At 39.3% G+C, this 25,664-nt stretch overlaps 1 protein-coding gene across 1 annotated transcript in view; it reads left to right on the forward strand.

The window, feature by feature from the left end:
• The first annotated feature begins 24,382 nt into the window (after positions 1-24,382).
• Positions 24,383-25,664, forward strand: part of ONECUT1 (one cut homeobox 1) — a 40,621-nt gene continuing 39,339 nt past the window's right edge. The window contains exon 1 of the mRNA XM_075857982.1: positions 24,383-25,664. This exon is cut by the window's right edge and continues 53 nt beyond it. Coding sequence (XP_075714097.1) covers positions 24,640-25,664 — 1,025 coding nt within the window. The 5' untranslated portion in view covers positions 24,383-24,639.

A 25,664-nucleotide genomic window follows, 5' to 3' on the forward strand; every position in this document is an offset into this window, starting at 1 on the left:
ACTTATATTTTGAGTAGCAGCATCACTTGAAGCAATCAAGATAATTAAGATCTAAGCGCTGCACAAATGACTCGAGCCCTTACTGTGAACTGTACTCTTTATCTGCCACCTTAGATGATATAACCTTTCCATAGTAGCCAGGCTGGTGCCTCCAGTTACTACCTTTAAACTGATACTCGAAAAAAAATATTAGGGCAATATTCACAAGCAGCCTTGCTTGGGGAATACAGTGGACTTATGCCTCTCCCTCAGGCTGTAGTACTGTTCAGCTGGCATACCGGTCTTCACACATGACCATTTTATTCCAAATGGATGCCTTCCTTTAGGATCTGTTAGTTCTTCTGCTTCAACGGTAAAAAGAACAGACCCTCAGCTCTATTCTGGCCACCAGCCACCAAATCAAAAATGAAAACTCGATGGAACAGAGACTGTTTACAACTGATGACATCAGTCATCATATATTACTTAACCCCAGGCTGCAGTAAAGACTGGTGCTTACACCTCTGCAGGTTGGAATTGAGGAAAAAATGATCGGGCAAATGAGCATTCATATGAACGCTCGTTCCTGATCATTGCCCTGTGTAAACAGGACAACAATCAACCGATGAATGAGCAAACGCTCATTCATCGGCTGATTTTATTGTTTATGCTGCAAGAAATATTATCGATGTCTGCAACACATCTCCCTTTGTAAATGGGAAGATGTGCTGCCGACATGATAGAAATGTATGGGGGCGAGTGGTAACGTTCGCTTGTCCCCAAACATAGCTCCTTGTGAAAGAAACAAATGAGCAACATGAATGAGATGTCTCGTTGATCGGCGCTCATTTACATGGCCCATGTCATGCTGTCTAAGAGGACCCTAAGTCTATTGAAAAGTTTGTGCATATAATTCAATTGTGACCACAAACTTTAAATTATATATCTTGAAAAACCCCTTTGATTATTCCTGAAAGGGCTCAAAATAATGGTTGGGGTGTCTCAGCCAAAGTTCCAGAGATATTTCTAAACCATCTATTGATGATCATGATTCAGCTACCCTAGCTAAAGCGATGGGCATCGCAGTACAAAGTGCAATTATATGCAACTAGCCTACTAGCAATCTAATTGTTTGGAAAAAGGTCTATATTTGATCGAAACATGGTTTGTGAGCGTGGAGTATCTCCTTATATAAAACTTTACAGATTGGTATCCCACTGAATCTGACTACATCTATATTCAGAGTGTCGTGCACTTTTTCCTAGATAAATGGTGAGTTTGCGGTCACAAAACAATTGTTTACAATGCATGGAAATCAGAAATGTAGAAGATTTTCCTGAAAATGTTGCTTTACCACTATGCTCAATGCATTTAATGGTAATTTCCCTATTAAAAGCAGTGTACCTGTATTAAAAAATTCTTGATTAAGTGGGTTGTCTCATTAGAGACATCCCCTTTCAGAAAAAAGCCACCGCGGCAATTAGCCAGGTACTGCAAGGGCTGCTGGGGAGATGTAGTATTTCATGGCGGCCATTCCGATGAGTTTCCTCCAGAGCTGGAGCAGTACTGCAGCTCGCTCGCTTTACTGTGACTGGAGCCATTAGCTTTCAGCACCGACCACCGCATAACATTTGGCGCCTGGATAGCTGATCGGTGCGGGTCTGGGTAGGGGACCCCCATGATCATATATTGATGACCTATCCTGTGGATACATCATTAGTATGAAAACCACCCCATGTCTTGACAACCCCTTTGATTAAAAATGTATTAAATGAGTATTTACATTTTCCACAAAATACCTTAATATAGATATACTGGGATTTTACATTCAATTTGTGTCAAATATACAATCCTAATATAAAATTACTGTAATGATGGGGGTAGGGAAACAGACAAGTGAGCCCTAATCTACCCGCCACTCAGTGCCTGCCTACTTGCAACGACCCGCCCTAGGCGACGGGGTACAACTGGGCGACGGTCCCTATGCTCAATAAGTGCACGACAGACAAACAGACAAGGGTACACAGAAGCAAAGGGAAATGGGGCAGTTGCCCACGGCAACACCGTGAACAACAAGAGTGGTGAAGGAGCCGAGTCAAACCAGGAGTGTTCGAGGTACAAAACGCAGAGCAGGAGAGTAGTGAACAAGCCGAGTCAAACCAGGAGTGTACGAGGTACCAAACGCAGAGCAGAAGAGTAGTCAGTAAGCCAGGGTCATATGAAGTAGGGTCAAATAGTACAGAAGCTGCAGCAGGGCTAGGAAACCAAACAGAAGAATCACAAGAAAGGAGGAACAGGAAAGGCAGGTATAAATAGACAGAGGGCGGGAGCTAGCTCCGTCTGGCCAGGCTGTGATAGGCTCTCCCAATCCTAAGCCTGCCATCCTGAGTGGTGGAAGATGGAGTCAGTCTCACAGACATAGAAGCAGGTGCAGACTGATTACCTATGGGCGTGGATACAGAAGCTGTGCCTGGCAGATCCTTTACATTTACCCTCTTTTTGATGAAGGTTAATCCCCTATGGACACAACATACGCAGCAGATGCCTAAAATCAGGTTGTACAATGTGTTCTGTTGAAGGGATACAACATTTTCTATTTTATACACAAAATACAATAAAATAAAGTTTATTATTTTTCAATATGATAATCAGGTAAGGTTCAATGGGTGGAGTAAACCTTGTTCCAGTTAAAAAAAACAAGCTGGGAGTCTCACTAAAGAAACATTTGGTGTGTGCTACCCTCCATACCTCACCCCAACTTCCTTTGTGACAAGTGGTGTTTGTTGATGATGTCACACCAGGAAGTTTGGTAAACTGCTAGCATTTTCAGATGTAAGCCTATGTGACAGGTTGTGATTATATCCTTGCTTTGCGCTCTGGTTTTGTTGCTTTGTTCCAGTCTGTCTCCTGGTATAGCCTTTGAGTTGAATTGTAATACGCCACTTTTTGTCGTCCTGTTCCAACTCCTACTACCATTTTCAGTTTGAGTCTTGATGTCGTCCTGCCTAGTTAGGCCATGTTCAGACGTGGCAGAATTTTTCCGCTGCAAATGTTGGTGCAGATTTGGGGCAATTACTCAACAAATCTGCACCAACATTTGCATATTTGACAGATAATTCAGACGTTCCAGATATCACAGCGGACTTACCACAGATTTCAGTTTTTGCATTGCAAAGGCTGAAATCCGCAGTGAAATTCCGCTTCTTCTCCGCAATAGAAAGAGCATGCTGCGAAGGGAAAATTCTGCACCGCAGCCTGATGTCCGCACAGTTATTTTCTGCAACGTCTGAACTAACTTTCCTAAAAATGTATAGAACGAAATGAAAAAAACGGCTGCTGCAGAATTCCACTGCGGACTGCAGTGGAATTCAACAGCAATTCTGCCACGTCTGAATTAGTCAATTCTCCTGTTCCAGGTTTTGAATCTTGATATGGTCTGGACTTTACCACTAGTCCTTTCAATGCCGGCCCTTACTATGTTTTCCAAAGTCCAGGGACTACCAAGAAGGGCTGCAGTCCAGGAACTCTTTTGCAGATAAGATCATACCTTTTTGTGGTCTTTCAAGAGGCCTCATGCACACGACCGTAGCTTTGTGCACGGTCCATGTTTACGGCATGGATGGCACGAGGAGTGTCATCCGTGGGCCGTCCGCAATCACGGATCATGTATACACAAAAGTGCATTGAGTTTAATAAGCCCAGTCCGCAAATGCGGCATGTAAAATGGCATGTCCTATTTTTTGTCCTATTTTTTTGGCGCTCTGGGCTCCGGGCAATGCACAGACCGCGGAGACCACGGTCATGTGCACTGGCATATAGGATATAATGTGCCCTATACTATCCGCAATTGCAGCTACGCAATTGCGGATAGTATGCGAATGCAAATGCATGGTCGTGTACATAGGGCCTTAGTATTAACAGGGCTGTTTTTAGGCTGTTTAAATCTAGGCAATTGCCCAGTGCTCCATCCCAGTACTGGACTACCAGGAAAAGATTCAAATTAAATATCAGTTCTAGTAACCAGAGTGCTCAACAATAGAAAGAACTGTGGGTCTGTTAAATCACTGCCACAAAGTCCTCTCTCTTTCCTGCTCTCCGTATTCAGGTATAAATATGTGGGTAAAAAATGAATATTTATCTATTCAACACATAAAATAAATATCTATATATTTATATACTATATGGACAAAAGTATTGGGACAGACCTCTTAATCATTGAATTCATGTGTTTATTTCAGTCCCATTTCCACAGGAGTTTAAAACCCAGCACCTAGCTATGTAGTCTTCCTTTACAAACATTTGTGAAAGAATGGGTTGTTCTAAAGAACGCACTGAATTCCAGCGTAGTACTGTAATAGGATGTCACCGTTGTAACAAGTCAGTTCCTGAAATTTCTTCCCTCCTAGATATTCCACGATCAACTGTGAGTGTTATTATTGCAAAGTGGAAGAGTTTAGGAACCAAAGCAACTGAGCCACCAAGGAAGCACAAAAACTGTGCACCAGGAGCTTTATCGCATGGGTTTCCATAGATGAGCAGCTGCATGTAAGCCTTACATCACCAATCACGATGTCAAGCATCGTATGGAGTGGTGTAAAGCTCGTCGCCAATGGACTCTGAAGCAGGGAAACATGTTCTGTAGAATGATGAATCATGCCTCCCATTCTGGCAGTCTGATGAATGAGTCTGGGTTGGGCGAATGCTAGCACAACGTTACCTACCTGACTGCATTGTGCCAACTGTAAAGTTTGGTTGAGGAGGGATAATGTTATCAGGTGGATTTTCAGGGGTAGACCCTTAGTTCCAGTGAAGGGATATATCAATGCTTTAGCATACCAAGAAATTTTGGACTATTGTATGCTTCCAACTTTGTGGGAACAGTTTGGGGAAGGCGCTTTTCCGTTCCATCATGACTAGCAAGGAACCTCGCCATGAGAGACAGTGTGCGATTGGCAGGTAAACTGGCGGGAGTCTCCCCACAGTGTAATTTGATAGGCTGCCAGCCAGAAGATCAAGGACAGTGGCATACCTCCAATGGAGGTAGACTATGCAGCAGCTATGGGGCCCCTATCTAGGCATCATTATTTACTCTGTGTCTGCTGCCGCCTGCCTGGCTGTCTATTTCTCTCTCTTACTTATAGACACATAGAGATAGTCATGTAGGCAGCAGCCTGTTCACCGTCATGACTATGCCCCAGAAATGTCACATCACTCAGCTAGCCAATAAGCGGTAAGGCTGGCTCTCCTTATTAGCCAACTAGCCTGGAGTCTTCTTCTAGCCCTATACTCCTATGCTCCAATCTCCTCCTGTCAAGACAAGAATAACTGCAGGAGAATAAGGCTCAGTCGTAAAGAGGTACTTGGCTTGGATGTGTGAGAGTGTGTGTTGGGGAGATTGGGGGAGTTGAAGGGGGCCTTAAAGAGATCTGACTGGCAGGGGAGGAAATGTAAAAATAAAAGGGGTTTAGAATTAAAGGAGTTGTCCAAATCTTTAAGGGGTTATCCAGTGATGTAACATTGATGGCCTATCCTCAGGAAAGGCCATCAATACTTGATTGGTGGAGGTCCGACTCTTGGCACCCCCGCCGATTTGCTGTTTGAAATGGCCACTGAGCTCAAATGAGCTCTGCTTCTTTTTCATTACGTACATGGCTCTGAGGACAGGCGATCAAGTTTGCATCATCGGATAACTCTTTTAAAGAAAATTTACTGAAAGTGGAGAAAAAAACAATACTTGCCTGTTCAATCCCATGCCGTGCCAATCCAGGTGGTCTGATGGGCATTATGTTCTAATTACTTTAGTTAGAATGCACAGTATAAATTTTTTTGTGGGAAAGGGATTTGGGGGCCTAGTTCTAACTTTTGCCCTATGATTTTTATACATGCCCCTGATTAATGAGGGACCTGAATTTAAAGAGGGATAATGTTCCCTGTATCAGGGAAGAGTGCCCTAAGATTTGTCTTGCAATGGTGTGTACGCCATCATTTCTTGAACCGTTGAACTAGAGTTGAGTTGAAACGTGTTTAAAGAGACTCAATCTCTTGTGTATCCTGAGAAGTATTTTGTTGCTGTCTGCTGTGGTTGTGTGTCAGGGCAACACCAGCCTAAGTAAAGCTGGAATGGAGGAAATCAATTCCTGGTCTCCATTCCATCGTTCTGCGACTACCCTGCACGTTGGCCTTATACCACTCCCAGACCTCGCATTACATGCTGATCCCCGGACCGGCATCATTTAAAAAAAGGGATTATTTGGTTGAAACAATCCCTTTAAGATTTCATACATAGGTGTCAACTACTGTCTTTAGAGAAGAGGGCAAACTGGATCTAACCGGGATGGAAAAAGAAACAGAGGGTCTAGATGCAAAAGAGGAAAAATACATCAGTCTGCAGTTGCCTATAGACTTACATTAGCTGTCCATCTGTAATGTAGATAATCACCATATCTCAACAATATTAAGCTGTTGTGGGATGAGCTTCACTTAAAAAGTCAGGGGAAATGTCTTTCATGTCTGGAATACCTACAGAAATTGGGGGTTACAATTTCCTCTGAAATTGCTCAAGACTAGAAATTGACCAGATTGTCAAATGTCTGCAAAATAGTAACTGCTGCAAGCAGAATAGTATTAACATTTAAGAATAGAACAGTTATGTAACATACAAATAAAGTTATGACATTACTGTAATATGTATTCATATTTGTTTGTACACAAATTAGTCCAATTAACCTGTTCTTGTACTCATCACTCTTCCTGTCTGCCATTTTTGTTATTAAAAGATAATTCTATAGAGAAATTGCCTGGAACATATAATGTTATTTTCCAGATAAAAGCCAGAGCAAAAATATTAGTGACCTAGGGTTCAGCTTTTTGGAGATTTTCCTAAATCTTAATTGTCTGATGCTGCCCAGGACACTCTTGATTATTCTCACTGAATGAGCGCTGAAAATGGGATTATATCAGATATTGCTCACGGCTAGCGTGAACCCTGGTCACTTTATAAGTAATCCTTTTGGATTAGATTTTAGTTATAATAGTCGCACAGAACCATACCAATGTTTGATTGGAAAGTATAAACCTTTAATGTCAATGCACACGATGCGTATTACGTGCGGTTTTGCTGCACGTATTTGCGTGCAGGAAAACCGCAGTGTAATACAGTACCAGCAGTATTTTTCCACACGTAAATTGACCTGCCCTCCCAAACTATACATCTTTTACAGTGCTGCTGATCCTATGGAAGGCGCAGTTCACAGTTTGCTATCCCCTTTGCCCAATGGCCGTTATATAATATAACAGGTTAACACACAGGTATCACCTCCAGAGCAGACATAAAGGAGCAACTACTCACAGTTTCATAGCGCATAGGATGAATATCCAATTTTATTCATTAGCCTAATCCAGATATATGGAATTATTAAACGAGAACGCCAAAATCTCTTCACGCTACATCTAAACAGTTGATACAGCCACGACCAGAGTACCCATAACATTGCATCACCTGCCATTATAAGAGTCACACCACTGTATTAAACCTACTGCTACATACTGTTCTAGCTTTTCTAATTTATCCTCCAAGATGTTAATAAATGAATAAATAATTGATAGGTTCAGTATATATTTTACATTCCTCACATACAATATTCCCATAAAACATTAGAGGAAATGTGTGCTGACAGTAAGCATATTGCATGACACATGTCCATTAGGCATAAGTACAGGCATGACATGATCCAACAATTCTTATTAAGTGAAACCCTACAGAGATTACTTATTTTGAGCTAAAAGAAAATGCTTTCCAAAAGAGCTGATATAGCAGTCAGCAATTAATGGGAAAAGCATTTACTTTAGATTACGAAGCGTGTAAAGGAGAAAGGGTCCTCTATACATGGCTATTAGTGATGTTAGTTAAATATTTATAATGTCTAAATTAGCATAGTGAAAGCCCAATTTATCAATTTGTTCTGGTTTGTTTGTAAGAGTGGAAAAAAATGTCTTGAGAAACAAGCTGGTGGTCAGCAGCAGGGAGCGCATCCACACTGTTATCAGTCCACAGCTGGATTTACTGGGAATCTTCTTACTGAAACCTGTTACTCTAATTTATCTTGTAACCAAGGTCAATATTAATAAAATATATACAGCAGCCGTATGGTGGTGGAGATAGATGAAGATGATGATGGCTGTGTCAATGTAGCCTATGACTGAGTGTATAATGCTATGAGATTGATCGAAAAATAGACACCTGATGGGTGTAGAACATACATCATATTTGTTTCACCTTATAGTACAGTACAGTATTTATATACAGGTCTTATCTAATGGGTCCTGGTCAGCTTAATGCACAATTGTAGTAAGTATAGGATTTATTGTGAAAATTGGTATATGCTAATAAATATACCCTGTTTAATTACACTGCAATAACCAATGTATACATTATCTGTATGTCATGTGGATTGGAACCTACTGAAGGCTTCTCAACTCTTGATCTTCCAAGCAGGGAAGTATGGGTTTGTAGCATAAATCAACACCAGGATAAAGGGGGTCCCATTTTGAATTATGCTGCAGGGCTCCCACTTCATGTATGCCCCAGGTAATTACAGCATTAGAGGTATAACAGAGTCCGCCAACTAATTATTTATTTATTTTCCTTTGATTAAATAGCGCCAACATATTCCACAACGTATCACGCATAATTTATAGTGCTGGTCTCTTCATATGGGTCAGATGGACCTTTTGGCCCCTCTCAGGCTCCAGACACCGGTGCAACTGCAATCTCTTTTACCCCTATAGTAACACCCCTGAAAAATATACAACATCCCATTTTATAATAACCCAATTCATTCCATTTAGTCCAAATACCCTTTTTTTGTAACCTTGCATTTTTCATACAATAAAATATGGCTACAAACAAGGCGTTCCTCTGAATGGCTACCATTTTATAAATAACCACATTTTCTACCCCATTATAATTACTCTACAATAGATGGCACAAAACTGAATCAAAGATCACAAGTATAAAATTAACCCTTGACACCTACAACAAGAAGGAACTGCTGCCAAAATGCTAATTTTTCAAATGAATCCTAATTAAGTGTCTAGGGGAGTGTTAATATTAATAATGCACGCCGGGGTGTGATGGCATTAATAATTCATGATAAAGCCATTTATGCAGGGCTTAGCATCATACTGATACAGATTGCTGTGCTAATATCTGCCTGTCATTTGTGACCTTATGTAACAGTAATGTGTGCACTTGTTTTACATTGCATAGTATAACGTCTTTATACAGCGCTCACATTCCATAGTTCTGGGCAGGAGAATGATGCCATTTCTATTCTAGAGAGCCCCGGATTGATCACTGTAAATGTGTGCATGCTTCTTCTAATTGCCATCGCCCTGTTTAGAAAGCACACATAATGGATTTAATCCTCATCATACACTTGCAGAGTGGGGACTGCTCCTAGGAGGGATCTTGAGTGCTAATGACTGATGCCCCTGTTGGTCTCTTGTAAGATGTGCTTAGCTGCAGCCAAACCCACTCACTGGGACAGGTCCAAGGTAGTGTAGAACATTTAACATTTGCACTTCTCTGTTTGGAGGCAGCAGGACGTTTTGTCCTGGGGTCACTGACCCTCTGCTCCCCTATCAGCTGCCTTGAAACCTTAATTGAATGACAGATGGTCAGCTTAGAGAGCCAGAAGCCCCTAAAGTGCCACTTGCCTGTAGAAAAGACACCAGATCAGTATTTGTTTCTGCAAAGAGCCAGATCACAATGTATATTTGGGCTGAACGACGTTGACCCTTGTAAATTAAGTTTCCTTGAAATGACCCTGGTCTAGGTCTTGTGGTCAGGGCACAGCTTTATATCACTCCCACCACCTTCTTCATAGAATTCAGCTCCCTCAGCCCTGACCAAGAAATGTGATGATCTAAACCTGCAGCAAAAAAATCACAAGAGAGACCATGGACTTTACGATAGGTCTGTGTGTTGGTTCATTTTCCCAGGAATACTAAATACCTGTTATAGTTTATGATACAGACCCCTATAAATAAGCGCTGGTTACTGCCTGTATTCTTTCCTGCATCCCTATCTGGTCCCCCCTTTGTATATGGAAGTCATCTACTCACATATCCTACAATATGTAGCCTGCTTGACATACCTCCTCTATTCACTATATGTCATTTTCAAAATAAACCAGAAATAAAATTCAATTAAAAAAATATTAATTGTTAGTAATTGTCAGAGGAATTGTGATTCTTTTCTGGAATGTTTTCTGGGAAGATGGAGCATTGAGTTCATCTCAGATGGATGCTGTGCATTGCCTGTGTATGTAATATTAAGGAGCATATTGCAGGGGGATGCTGTGTGTGGACACTATGGGCTTGAGAATGAGGCTAGTAAAGGTCACAGCCAAGGGTCAGTCAGCAGATATAACTGAAGATCCTAAAGGTCACTGCATTATCAATCCCATTCCTGGCCCATTGTGTTGCCTTTAATGGAGGAACAGAGTGATTGCTGGAGACAATATACAGGTGATCGTGATGGATATGACTAATTAAAAGAGACATGTGTGACACATACAGTAAATTGGACTAGACTAAGAAATATCATATTAAAATGGGTTTAATTAAAAGGACATATGCCCCAGTAGATTATATATATTGTATTATATACCATAAATGGTGTCTATTGTCTTGTATAATTCACGTTTCTTTGTCTGTTGTATATATTGTATATTATAGTGTATTTTAAATATGGTACTGTGCTTAAATATAGTGTATGTCGTATACATTGTGTATAGCAGTCTAAAATATAAATAAACATATATATATATATATATATATATATATATATATTATTCCCTATTAGTAACATAAGAACATTCATATTACTGTTTAAGCTATTAGCACATTGATTGTACACTTCACATTATAATGTGGTAAGTTTGATAGTATGAAAAATATAGAGAGAGAATGGAAGGGAGAAAGGAAGAGTGGTCGATAGAGAGAGAGAGAGAGATAGATAGATAGATAGATAGATAGATAGATAGATAGATAGATAGATAGATAGATAGATAGATAGATAGATAGATAGATAGATAGATAGATAGATAGATAGATAGATAGATAGATAGATAGACGGATAGACGGATAGACGGATAGACGGATAGACGGACAGACGGACAGACAGATAGATAGATGATAGATAGATAGATAGATAGATAGATAGATAGATAGATAGATAGATAGATAGATAGATAGATAGATAGATAGATAGATAGACAGACAGACAGACAGACAGACAGACAGACAGACAGACAGACAGACAGACAGACAGACAGATAGACAGACAGACAGACAGACAGATAGATAGATAGATAGATAGATAGATAGATAGATAGATAGATAGATAGATAGATAGATAGATAGATAGATAGATAGATAGATAGATAGATAGATAGATAGATAGATAGATAGATAGATAGATAGATAGATATTAAAAAGGAAAAGGAAGGACATTTGAAAACATAAAATACATTAACTCTTGTAGCTTTTTACCAGCTTGTATTGGGAATACTATACAGCCTCCATATGTACTGCTATGATGCTATATAATGATACAATGCTAGAGATGCTGTTTGGGGATGTTCTCCGTCAGACCTGTCAGCTGTGTAAATTGCAAGGCAAAGGCTTCCTGTCCCTTTAAAAGAATAAGAGCTGTGATTCCTGCAATCACTGATGTTACAGTAAAAGCATATTGATCCAGAGCCCATATTGCATGAGCAGGAGGACTGAGGCAGCAAACCTAATCAACTTATTTCAGTGTAAGCATTTAACCATTTATAAATGTTTTATTCCTGCACAACCACTAACACCTGCTGCCTAATAAATACCATGTAATGTAATCTATCCACACCCAGCTAAATGATAAGCAGCATCCATAGCTTGGTGCTTTTAATTAGAGCCTGAGATCTGGCAGGGGCAACAAGGCCCTGCTGAATGAAGGAGGCACATGCAGCCCTATGCAGAGATAGCTGACATCAACTTCCGCAGCAACTCCAGATCGAACCTTTCGATTGTAACTGAAACAATTTGCATACTGATTCTCTTTCATTGCCTTCCAGATCCATAACAAGGCAGCCAGCTATTCACATGCAAGAAGCATCCTGAAATGCAAGGCAAGGCTCAGCCATAGCGCTGCACACAGCCCCTGGCTCACAAATAATAGCACACTGCTGCTGCTTCTTATTATTACTTCTATACAATTATCTTACTGGATACAGGCTGATTATTGCTGCATCAACTATGACTGGACCCCAGGATGGACCAAGTGATGCTGCTGCTGCTGCACCTCCACTGGAGCAGGAGGCTGCCTGGAAACGGATACTGCACAGATCTACTGAAGACAGGGGCACAGCACTCGGCTAGGATGATGATGATGATGTTGATGATGATGGTGGTGATGATGGAATCTGCCTGTCCTGCCCCAGCCTGACAAGGAAGAACTCGTTCTTGTATAATACATTTTATTTTTGCCCTGAATAAAATGAATCTCCATATCCTTGATGTTTGATGTCTTACAGGACTGGACACATCTCCAGAGTCTGCCTCTGTGTCTTTCATATGAAAGTATACAGGAAAAAAAATCTGTTCCTAGGGGCAAATCTAGGATGTAAACCTGCCTGTGATGTCAAAGAGGCAACTTGCCATGAAATCTGCTAATGTGCTGTGGATCACAGGGGTAAGCAGATCTAACTGCAGACAGGAAGCACTGGGAATAAATACACACCTTGGATGAACTCAGGGCTAAAGCAGATGAGAGGCTGGGAAGAGGAGAGAGGTGACATTTGGCACACAGCTGAGGGTAGTGGGCATGCAAAAAAGGTTTACTACTCTACAGAGGTCAACAGCAGCGTCACAAAGTCAGTGCCACTACCCTGCTGAATCTTCTGTGCTGCCGCTGCCGGGGGGTGGGGGTCATTGTGCAATTGCTGTAGGAACACAGAAGTGTGTGTGTGTGTGTGTGTGTGTGTGTGTGTGTGTGTGTGTGTGTGTGTGTGTGTGTGTGTGTGTGTGTGTGTGTGTGTGTGTGTGTGTGTGTGTGTGTGTGTGTGTGTGTGTGTGTGTGTGTGTGTGTGTGTGTGTGTCACTCACTTTATTCTGTGTATGGATCCATCCATTATTCTTGTTTATGATGTATTGAATGTTCTATCCCAAATAGTGTCCATAGGATACACAGGACAATACGCCGCAGCTCTGTCCCTCTGTGTGTGTATATATGTGTGTATATATATATATATATATATATATATATATATATATATATATATATATATATATATATATATATATATATATATATATATATATATATATATATATATATATATATATATATATATTATTATTATTATTTATTTATTTTTTGTTTAATTACTGGGCTCCGACATATAAGGAAATCTCTCTGCATATGAAGAGGAAGCAAGAATTCATTTGTACAGAGCAGATTTGGCTATAGACTTTGATCTGTGCCGTGGTTTGCCATTTTGCAATCCCTACAAGGTACAGATACATTGCAGCAGTTATATGAGGCTGTTAGTGCATTTTATAATAGAAGCTAATACAATATAATAGAGCATTTATTACACTGCTCTAATCCAAGGCTCATGTGGCCGGTAAGTATCTGATGAAATATAAGATCATTCATGTTTGGCTAAAATGCTGATGACTTTATACGAGAGCATTATATCCGCCAGAAGACAGAATCTTGTATTGTAGAGGAACATGACTTGTTTGCACAATCACAAGGACATCGAGCACACGTCATCTTAGCCAGTCCATTAATATACTGTATATGTACTGTATATATATATATATATATATATGTTCTAGAGGTGCCAGCAGACAACCACTGTATATAAGTCTTCCAGCACCGCAGCACTAGAGACAAAAGACACAAAATATTATACATTATATTATAAGTGCGGTGCATGTAAACAGAAGAAATGTCACCTCTATGTATCGCTCTATCTATCTATCTATCTATCTATCTATCTATCTATCTATCTATCTATCTATCTATCTATCTATCTATCTATCTATCTATCTATCTATCTCATATCTATCTATCTATCTATCTATCTATCTATCTATCTATCTATCTATCTATTTATCTATCATCTATCTATCTGTCTATTGTTCTATTTATCTATCTATCTACATATCTATATATATATCGATCTATCTACTGCGGCATTTACATATTTATCTGATATTTATTTATTTATGTATCTATTTACTTCTCTATTTATCTACGTACTGTTCTATCTATAAATCTATCTGTCTATCTATCCATCATCTATCTAAAGTTCTATCTATCTATCTATCTACATATCTATTTATCTATCGATCTATCGATTTACTTCTACATCTATATCTATTTAGCTACTATTTATTTATTTATTTATTTACCTATCTACTTCTCTGTTTATCTATGTACTGCTCTATCTACAAATGTATCTATCTATCTATCTATCTATCTACAAATGTATCTATCTATCTATCTATCTATCTATCTATCTATCTATCTATCTATCTATCTATCTATCTATCTATCTATCTATCTATCTATCAATCTATCCATCTATCTATCTACCATCTATCGATCTATCTTTTTTTTCTGCTTAAAACCTGTGGATCCTGTCTGTCACTGACGAGCAGGTCTCAGGACGGCACCTGATTTTGTGGTCACATATAATAATTTGGACTGTATGGAAGTGACGATTGTTTTGCGTTTGTGCCACACCTGTAGGGTCATAGATATAGGGACATTGAGTCTAGCGCTACTAATTTTAATAATGTAAAGACCATTCGCACATAAATTCTTTAACTGTGTTCTCACGTTATAGTCTTTAGAATACGCTCATATTGTGATATTGTCATAGAAAACAAAACTATTTGAATATTTCTTTAACTTTCTAGATGGTATATACTATTACAAAAGGTTTTTTACTCAATGGAATAAATACCTAATTTACAGATTAATCTTTCTATATAAAACAAACGTTGTTTCATTTGTGATACAAGCTTGTGGGATAGCTATATTATTATTATTATTATTATTATTATTATTATTATTATTATTATCATCTATTTATTTATGTAGTCCCTTTTGTACCAATGTTTCTTTCCCAAATATATTATAGAAAAACTGAAAAATGATTCTGTACTAAAATAATAATAATTTTAAAAAACAGGTAAAATAAAACTAATGAGTAAGGTTTAAATAAATCAGTAGGGCACCGAGGGATCCATGTAATTGACTTCATTTCACTCTTTTAATGGGTTAACACGAGAAATCAATATGCAGATCTGTTGTTGAATGCAAGAGGGAAGGAAAACAGTCTTTGGGGTCTGGAAGTGTAAGACGAATCAGTGTGGGTATTATGTAATTTAGTTATGTTATGTTATGTTATGTTAGGTCAATTAAGAATCTGCTAATCCCTGAGTTGTATTGTCTGGGTAGTGAGAAAGAACTTGTGCCATATGAATGATGACAATCAATAAGAATTACCTATAAACTAGATTTATCAGATGGGTGAACTTTGTCACAGTCACTCAGGTTCCATGTATTCTGCTCATAAGGTAAAGATGATAGATGATAGATAGATAGATAGATAGATAGATAGATAGATAGATAGATAGATAGATAGATAGATAGATAGATAGATAGATAGATAGATAGATAGATAGATAGATAGATAGATAGATAGATAGAACATAAATATTTTAAGGAAAGAAAGAAAGAAAGAAAGAAAGAAAGAAAGAAAGAAAGAAAGAAAGAAAGAAAGAAAGAAAGAAAGAAAGAAAGAAAGAGTAAAAAAATACATTAGATAAATTAAAAAAATAGATAGATAGATAGATAGATAGATAGATAGATAGATAGATAGATAGATAGATAGATAGATAGATAGATAGATAGATAGATAGATAGATAGATATTAAAAAGGAAAAGGAAGGACATTTGAAAACATAAAATACATTAACTCTTGTAGCTTTTTACCAGCTTGTATTGGGAATACTATACAGCCTCCATATGTACTGCTATGATGCTATATAATAGATAGATAGATGATAGATAGATAGATAGATAGATAGATAGATAGATAGATAGATAGATAGATAGATAGATAGATAGATAGATAGATAGATAGATAGATAGATAGATGATAGATAGATAGATAGATAGATAGATAGATAGATAGATAGATAGATAGATAGATAGATAGATAGATAGATAGATAGACATAAATGTAGTTACCTATACCTATTGATTCCCCCCCCCCCCCCCCACTTTCTCCTATTACTTGGTCTTCATCATTCTACTAGCAAAGGAGTGCACGCTCTTTGCAAATATTATTTACTTACTAAAATATGTTATGTATATATGTATATATGCATGTAGGAGACAAAAATATAATTGTCACCTGCAGAGTATATGTTTTATTGTTGTTTTAAACTTAATTCGGGAACGTCTTCCAAGAAAGATAAATATATATCTATAGATAGATAGATAGATAGATAGATAGATAGATAGATAGATAGATAGATAGATAGATAGATAGATAGATAGATAGATAGATAGATAGATAGATAGATAGATAGATAGATAGATAGATAGATAGATAGATAGATAGATAGATAGATAGATAGATAGACATAAATGTAGTTACCTATACCTATAGTTAGCATTTAATTACAGTATTTCATAGAGATAGATGTAAATATGTGTGTGTTTCTTTGTCTGAGCGTTTGTATGTGTACAATATATATATATATACACACACACACACATTTCTATATTTTAATATATTCTACATTTTATTGGCTGTAGTAATAACAGATAACAGATACATGTGTGTGTATATATATATATATATATATATATATATATACACATATATATATGTATATATATGCATGTGTATATATGTGTGTATATATATATATATATATATATATATAGCACACAAGAAGACAGCAGCACTCACTAATGAATAATCGACCAGGTGCCCAGCAAAACGTCCCGATCCTAGGACGTATAACGATATATAGCAGAAGAAAATTTGCAGCACTCCAACATGAAAAAAATGGTGGTTTATTCAATCCAAACTAACAGCAACGTTTCAATCCTACAATAGGATCTTTATCAAGCCTGATATATATATATATATACTTTACAGTGTACTACATTTTTGTTATCTCTCACATATAAAACCCCTTGCCAGATGACAGGATCTGGGACAAACAGTCGAGATCAGCGGGTGGAGAGATTATTTAGTATGCCTCTATGTAATCAGTTATTATTCACGCAGATGCCAACCAATATATTGGGCACAGTAAATATTATTTTCTACCTACAGTATCACATAGTCGGTTATTTGAGTTTGGGCTACTAGTGATCTCCTTCTTCTATTTGGTCATTTCCTGTGTTTACTTTAGTAAATCACTGACTATAAACAGATTTAGCTGCAGCCTGTGACCTAGGAATATCAGGGGATCGATGTTGCTTCACATTTGCATTTTGTTAGACTCTTCCCATGATCTGTGTAGTAGTGTGGGGGGTTTGCAGCCTTCCTTACCCCCCATACTATCACCAGCACTGGAGGGCTCCAGATTAACCTGACAATCATCCTGAGAGTTCTCTGAAAATGTTTAACTTTTTGGGTTCCCAGTGACAACTTCTTCATATTTAAACAATGATACAGGCACTTGTTTAATGAGTAAACTACACGGCGGCTCCTGGCAACCTCATTACTGCAGGTTGCTGTCAGGTATTTGTCCCATTGTATCAAGTGTAGCTTTGTACCATTGTACTATTGTATCAGCAGCAGCAGAGCTCAGATCTAACATAACCTATCTATATAAACAAGTATTCATCTGCTATATGTAAATGTAGGCATACACATTGCCTTCTAGGGTAAATACATATATATCTCACTATATAGAGTTCATCTGCGGGTAAATATTTTTACAGGTTATTCATACACATAGCATCGAAAAACAGTGCTGAATCAAGTGTAGTCGTGTTGAATTTGTCAATGAACTGCTTCTTCTATACACCGCAATAACTTCTAATTGGGTTATGAAACCGCTTTTTAAAGACATTACCTATAGTGCCACAGTATGTAAAGCCACATCACGAAAAAAAAGTTTGTTTCGAAAAACAAAGTTCTGCTGCATCTGTGGGGGTAGATAGATAGATAGAGAGAGAGAGAGAGAGAGAGAGAGAGAGAGAGATCGATAGATAGATAGATAGATAGATAGATAGATAGATAGATAGATAGATAGATAGATAGATAGATAGATAGATAGATAGATAGATAGATAGATAGATAGATAGATAGATAGATAGATCTGGTAATACGTTTTACAAAAAGGAATAAAGAAGAGAGGGGGATACGGTATCTTTTGTATCTATACATTAGAGAATTTTAAACTGTTATGACTGATATTTTTAAAGGATGTTACGCACAATATATAAACACGATTACTATCTGGAATATTCTCAGAAATGTTCAATCCAATATAGTCATTTAGAGGCATCGATCCAGGAGGTCATAATGAGTTCTTTCTGTGGATTTGACTGGGAAATGAACTGAGAAAAAGTGTCAAATATTTTCAAATGTGCAGGTCTGAATTATACCTGGTATGGCAAATAATGGCCGGTGATAATGCTTCAGCATTGTTGTTAATATTATCTTGTTATCTGCAATCTTAGAATTTTATTTTGTTTGTATTTTCGTTTTAAAATTCAAAAATAAAAGCCCAAAACCGAGGAAACGAACACAAATAAAATGGTGATTTCTGCTATAAATAGAAGTTAATTTCTATAAATTATTTTTTGATACATTTTCAGAGATTCTTTATTATTGTACTGCTTATTATTAATATCATTATTTACAATAATGACACGATACTTTTTTATAGTGCATAGATATTATTATTATTATTATTATTGTTATTATTATTATTATTATTATTATTATCATCATCATTACTACTATTTATGTGGTTTTGGTGATTATTATTATTATTACTTGCATTAATGATATTAATTCTGCATGGATGTCGTTTAGCGCCACGGTGGAGCTGATGTAGTAGCAGGCAGCCTTGTGTGCCGTTAGCAGCATACAGTACCTGCTTTCCTCCCCAGTATTGATCCGGGCAGCCATTCATCTCCGCCATAGCAGACATGGAATTATTTTCGCATTACAGTAGCCGGGATTTGCTTTTAATTCATATTTAAAGCTGCAACCGGCCCCGTGGAGCTCTCAGTACAAAGACTGGAGGCGCCTAATTAATAATAAGGCAGAAACTAAGGAAGGCTGCTCCGTGTCAATTATTCATGGCCGCATCTATGGCTCCTCCAGTTTTCTCATTACTAATACTAATACTACTCCAAAGTTTTCTACTACATAGGGACAACTCTCCCTGCACCCTACACCCACATCACCATTTCTACTCGCAGTGTGTGTGTGTGTGTGTGTGTGTGTGTGTGTGTGTGTGTGTGTGTGTGTGTGTGTGTGTGTGTGTGTGTGTGTGTGTGTGTGTGTGTGTGTGTGTGTGTGTGTGTGTGTGTGGTTTATCTTTATATGGAACTATAATGTATGGAACTATAATGTTTGACCTGAACATCCATATTGCATTATAATTCAGGCAAAACCAGGTGGAACATTGTTTTTTCACCATAGATAGATATTTTCAACCATCAAGACAAAAGGTCCAATTGGCAAGCAAGGCTTATAAGACCATGGTGTTCCCCAGCTCTAGCTCTCGTGAGGGGCTCATCCTGCTCAGATAAGTAGTTAGTGATAGACTAATGGTCAGATAGATGGAGAGACCCCCACATGAAGGCCGCTTCAATGCATCTTAACAAAAGTGTAATTTCCCCCTCTTGCAAAGCAGAAAAGGCACGAGTGTGAATGAAAAATATCGACCACTATGAGAATATGAGCAGATGCTCCATCTCCTAATACCACAGGGCTACATCTATCCACTTACACTGCGCTGGGCCTGGTCACCCACCGCCCACTGAAGGGTTAATATATGAAGCCCTTAGACGCAATGTATCACCTGATGCCGTTTAGAACGTTTGTTTGATGAAACTATTAATTTATTAAATTTATTTTACTCAATTGAATAACCAATGATTAATTTTATATATTGTAGATGGAATATAAATACGCGTTGGAGTCATCAGCCTCTATACTACACAATGGAGGGTACAGCAAATAAACTTTTCCTCCGTATGTGCTCCCTTTTATATAAACTAATAAAAAGTAACAACCCCCCCCCCCCCCCCCCATTATGTTACATTGCAGCGACAGATGTAGATGTATTTGTAGATGGACAAGTTTGCAGGAAGCTCTGGAGAAATGTAACTGTCCAGCTGGCAGCTGTGGCTTTTGGAGTCTTCACGCGTCACCTTTGACATTCTGCCTATTGGAGAAGAGCTGAGTCCTCCATCCACTGACCACTGCAAGCTGTCACCACCACCAACACATGGCCAGCCGTCCTCCTACCGTCCTGCACCACTATACAAAGCCAATCACAACACACCGCACCAGCACCACTGCACAAAACCAATCACAATATACTGCAGCAGCACCACTGCACAAAACCAATCACAATATACTGCACCAGCAGCTCTGTACAAAACCAATCACAATATACAGCACCAGCCCCACTGCACAAAACCAATCACAATATACTGCACCAGCACCACTGCACAAAACCAATCACAATATACTGCACCAGCCCCACTGCAAAAAAACAATCACAATATACTGCACCAGCATCACTGCACAAAAGCAATTACAATATACTGCACCAGCACCACTGCACAAAGCCAATCACACTATACTGCACCAGCAGCACTGCACAAAGCCAATCACAATATACTGCACCAGCAGCACAGCACAAAGCCAATCACAATATACGGCACCAGCACCACTGCACAAAACCAATCACAATATACTGCACCAGCAGCTCTGCACAAAACCAATCACAATATACAGCACCAGCCCCACTGCGCAAAACCAATCACAATATACTGCACCAGCACCACTGCACAAAACCAATCACAATATACTGCACCAGCACCACTGCACAAAACCAATCACAATATACTGCACCAGCACCACTGCACAAAAGTAATCATAATATACTGCTCTAGCTCTATCATACAAACCCAATCACAATATACTGCACCAGCAGCACTGCACAGAGCCAATCACAATATACTGCACCAGCACCACAGCACAAAACCAATCACAATATACTGCACCAGCACTATCATACAAAGCCAATCACAATATACTGCGCCAGCACTATCATACAAAGCCAATCACGATATACTGCACCAGCACTATCATACAAAGCCAATCACAATTTGCTGCTCCAGCACTATCATACAAAGCCCATCACAATATACTGCGCCAGCACTATCATACAAAGCCAATCACAATATACTGCGATAGTACTATCATACAAAGCCAATCACGATATACTGCACCAGCAGTATCATACAAAGCCAATCACAATTTGCTGCTCCAGCACTATCATACAAAGGCAATCACGATATACTGCACCAGCTCTATCATACAAAGCCAATCACAACATATCGCCCCAGCACTATCATACAAAGCCAATCACAATATACTGATCCAGCACTATCATACAAAACCAATCACAAAACACTGCTCCAGGACTACGATACAAAGCCAATAACAAAATACAGCTCCAAGATTTTGATACTGACCAGCACCATTCTATTAAGCCAACATAATGCCTTCGCATCATAACTTAAAACCCAACTACATCATGCTGCTTTATCACCACTATAAAAAGCCAATCACAAGATATTTGCCCAGATTCACGGTACAAATCCAACAACAATATACAGCCCCAGTATCACTATGCAAATCCAATCATAATACACTGCTCCAGCACTACCATGCAAATCCATTCACAACGTATTGCCCCAGCAGTACTGCGTGACAAGTGCAAGGTAGATCACATAATACGGTTCACTTTATTTCTCTAGCTGCATCTATATATGTTGTGTGTATATATATATATATATATATATATATATATATACACGAACACATACATATATACATACATGTGTGTGTGTGTGTGTGTGTGTGTGTGTGTGTGTGTGTGTGTGTGTGTGTGTGTGTGTGTGTGTGTGTGTGTCTGTCTGTCTGTGTGTGTGTCTCTGTGTTTTCACTAAAAGTCACAGAAAACTTCACATAATCTAAATATTATTCTAAATACACAATGACATATGGAAATAGCAAGGAAGTCATTTACTTATGTTCATGAAGCCTACTTGGACATTGTATTCTGCAGCAGTCGCAGACAGTTTTTACCAAATGCTGTATGTATATATATATATATATATATATATATATATATACAGTTCCGTATGAACCACCATGTATATTAATATATAAGTATATATATATATATATATATACACATATATATTCACTACTAACACTACAAAGCGCCTTGTACTTTTAATGAAGCGTTTTATTGATTTATGCTTGTTTTTTTATGTGATTATATACAATATCTATCTCTCTATGCCTACCTTTATACTTCACATAAAATTGTTTTAAATATATATGTATGTATGTATATATATATATATATATATATATATATATATATATATATATATATATATATCATTGCTGTTATTATTGTTTAGGATGTGTGCTGAGAACCTCTATGTGAATGCATTATTATTCGGCATTGATCAGGCTGATTTGTGTAAATGTGTTTGCTCTCAAGGCTTTTTCCCCTCTACTTTTACACTGAGGGTGATTGGTTTTTACCAGTCTTGTTCACTGTATAGCTTGTAATTAGCAGCAGTTTAGTATCAGGGACAGATACATTATCTAATCAATGTTTATAAATATTCCCCATCACATTCACTGTTTTGTGCCATTAAAATGATTTTCTAACCGACCAATCGCATCCCGCTAGTAATAAAAAATAATTTAATAAATATTGAACTGGTATAAGAAATATATTGACTATTTGGAATGATTTTCTGTGTTGGGAAAGGGTTAAAGTGCGATCTGACCATGTCTGCAGTTGACGGAAGGGACATTGCGGCTGCTGTGATTTTGTCGCTGGGCTTTACACAATAGACACATCTGTACTTGCTGTGGTGTCTTCTCCTGACACCTGCACAGCCCCTGTCACGACCATGTGTAATCTTAACATAACACAATGCGGGACATAAACTAATGATCCCAGTCCTAATACATAGAAGACAATATGCAGAAGATAACTGGGGGAAATAGATTGATAATTCGTATGTAAATAGCAGGAAGGAAGGGCATGAATTGCAGAGCACCCACTATATCACTGCTGATATCCACACTAGCTGATCAGGCAGATACAAGGTGCCAGGCTGTGCCAAGAAGGTGCCTGGTTAATAGGAATCGCCTTGATGTAATGAGCACAGAGGAAACCCGGAAGTTAAAATTAAAATTCAATTTGAGCAGCACAGAGGGACTTAGAATGCAAAGTCACCAAATGGGAGGGACATGAAGATGTAATTACTACAGGGACTGACATGCTGGGGACTGTGCTACTGACTCTATTAACTTCCTCTATATGCTTCCTGCCTGTACCCCATAGAAATGGATTTACCTACTATAATGGATCATTGAATTATCCATATCAAAGAGGAATTGTAGCTGCTTTCTAGATAGAAGAGAGGATATTACAATGTGCAGTAACCAAGGGTTAATATTTCTCATAGACTTTAGTAAAGCCCCCATTTATCTCCTGATTATATACAGGCTTGGTGGGTTTCTTAAAGGGGCACTCCACATACAATACAAATCCGTCTAAAAGTGAAGCATATACAATTATAATTTATACATGTCTATGTTGATGCTTCTAGAGGTCCTCAGAACTGGTGAAATATAGGATAAAGTAGTGACCATTGCGCTAAATATTTTCTGCTTGAAGATCAGTACTGTCCTAAGCCTGAAATGACTGCTGACAGGGAACAATAGACTGCATCGTAAGATAAACGTTGGGGGGGGGGGGGGCACTTCTAGGCAGGGTACAGTGTGCAGAAGCAAGAATATATATTGTCCTGGCACCAGAGTCATTAGAGAAGGCTGTGAGTGCTGCCGGGACGTGCAGCTAGTACTTGCTGGGATCTGGCGTGTACATGGTAAATAAAGGCTCATTATAAGTGGGAGTGATGTGACAGGGAGCTAGGCTCTACTCTCCAGTGCGCATGCGCGGTGTGGCTCGCCAGCTGCAGGGGCAGCAGCTCAGTGACTACACATTGATCAGTGAGGGACATGGCAGGAGATGGCGAGGGGACTGAGCAGACTGCAATCACTGCTGCCGCTGCTCTCGTAAAGGGGAACGGGCCTTAGAAGCATAACAACACCACCACCACCACCACCACCACCACCACCACCACCACAGTATATCTAATGGTAATAAGTGGAGCAGAGGACAAGTTCCATGTGAAGCCGCCGCCGCCGCACATTATTCCCGGGACGTGTCACCCACACGCCACATACATGTGCTGTCCACACGCCTGCACGCCTCATCATGAACGCTCAACTGACCATGGACAATATTGTCGATCTGCACGGGGTGAGCCATGATCAGGCCACTGCTGATCTCATGAACGGCAGCCCCCACCACAGAGGATCGGTGGCACACCGCAGCAACCACCTGGCTGCTCATCCCAGATCCATGGGCATGGCATCCATCCTGGACGGAGGAGAATACCACCACCATCACCACAGACCCCCAGACCATGCCTTAACGGGGGCACTGCACCCCACCATGACCATGGCGTGTGAAACCCCACCGGGCATGAGTATGAGCAGCACCTACACCACCCTGACCCCTCTGCAGCCCCTGCCACCCATATCCACCGTATCGGACAAGTTCCCCCATCACCACCACCACCACCACCATCATCATCCCCACCAGCGGATACCGGGCAATGTCGGCGGCAGCTTCACCCTCATGAGGGACGATAGGGGGCTGACTTCTATGAACAATCTGTACACCCCGTACCACAAGGAGGTCACTGGTATGGGACAAAGCTTGTCTCCGCTCTCCGGATCTGGTCTTGGGAGCATCCACAATGTCCAACAAGGCTTGCCTCACTACGCTCACCCCAGTGCCACCATGCCTACTGAGAAAATGCTCACCCCTAATGGCTTTGAAGCCCATCACCCTGCCATGTTGACAAGGCATGGGGAACAACATCTTACCCCGCAATCTGCTGGTATGGTGCCTATCAATGGAATCCCTCATCATCCTCATGCCCATTTAAACGCCCAGACTCACGGGCAAATCCTGGGCTCCACCAGGGAGCAAAACCATTCATCTGTGACTGGATCACAAGTCAACAATGGAAGTAATTCAGGGCAAATGGAAGAAATCAATACCAAAGAAGTAGCTCAGAGAATCACTACCGAGCTCAAGCGGTACAGCATCCCCCAGGCGATCTTTGCGCAGAGGGTGCTGTGCCGCTCACAAGGGACCCTCTCAGATCTGCTGAGGAACCCCAAACCTTGGAGCAAACTCAAATCCGGCCGGGAGACCTTTCGTAGGATGTG

The sequence above is a fragment of the Rhinoderma darwinii genome, chromosome 3, assembly GCF_050947455.1.
Source record: "Rhinoderma darwinii isolate aRhiDar2 chromosome 3, aRhiDar2.hap1, whole genome shotgun sequence".
NCBI classification, from domain to species: Eukaryota; Metazoa; Chordata; class Amphibia; order Anura; family Rhinodermatidae; genus Rhinoderma; species Rhinoderma darwinii.